This window comes from Colobus angolensis, unplaced genomic scaffold, assembly GCF_000951035.1.
Source record: "Colobus angolensis palliatus isolate OR3802 unplaced genomic scaffold, Cang.pa_1.0 Scaffold76, whole genome shotgun sequence".
NCBI lineage: Eukaryota > Metazoa > Chordata > Mammalia > Primates > Cercopithecidae > Colobus > Colobus angolensis.
In genome coordinates, this window is record NW_012121376.1 from 662,198 (window position 1) to 662,874 (window position 677).

At 62.2% G+C, this 677-nt stretch overlaps 1 protein-coding gene across 1 annotated transcript in view; it reads right to left on the reverse strand.

The window, feature by feature from the left end:
* Positions 1 to 455, reverse strand: part of SPG7 (spastic paraplegia 7 (pure and complicated autosomal recessive)) — an 89,767-nt gene extending 89,312 nt beyond the window's left edge. Inside the window, exon 1 of the mRNA XM_011927986.1 lies at positions 261 to 455. Within this exon, the coding sequence (XP_011783376.1) occupies positions 261 to 311 (51 nt within the window). The 5' untranslated portion in view covers positions 312 to 455. The remainder of the gene's footprint in view (positions 1 to 260) is intronic.
* Positions 456 to 677: the final 222 nt, after the last annotated feature.

The window sequence follows — 677 nt, forward strand, 5'->3', positions numbered from 1 at the left end:
GAGGCCCGCGCTGAGGAGGGCGGCGCGGGGGGCCTCGGGTCGGGAGGGCCCCTTTGGGGCTGAGGAGCACAGGAAGGGGGCGGTTTTCCTGCGTCTTGAGCCTCCCGAGGACGAGGACTGGAGTTGCAGCCGCCGCAGGAAGGGCAGCCCGGGAGGAGGAAGGTCGTGGGGCGGGGAGCGCGCGGCGCGGCCTGGCAGACGTCTGCAGAGCGCTGACTTAGGAGCGCGCCGTCCTGTCCTGTCCCCTCGGACTGACTCACCTCGGAGGCGCTTCTAGCCTCGGTCCTGCCCCGGGCGCTGCGCGAGCCCATTGTGGGAAGCCGGGAAGAGGCGCTGTTCTCTTCGGGGTCTGCACTCCGGGCCCGGGCAGGGTCCCTCGTGGGCTCCTCCGCCACCCCCACCCCTTCCTCCGTCCGCCTTAGGTCTAGAGCTGACGCCAAGAACTGGAAAGCTCGTTGAGTAGGAAAAGCAAAGACTAGACCGTCTGTTACAGAGGTAGGGTGAGGGTGACCGATTTATTTTTATGCTTTTCTGTATTCCCCAAATTCATAACAATGAATGCTGGGAACGACAGCCAGCATCACCCAGTGCCTAGCTCCGTGTCGAACACCCATGTAATACAACCCTATGCAGCAAACACCTCTATTTTACACGTAAGGAAACAGATTCAGAAGCAT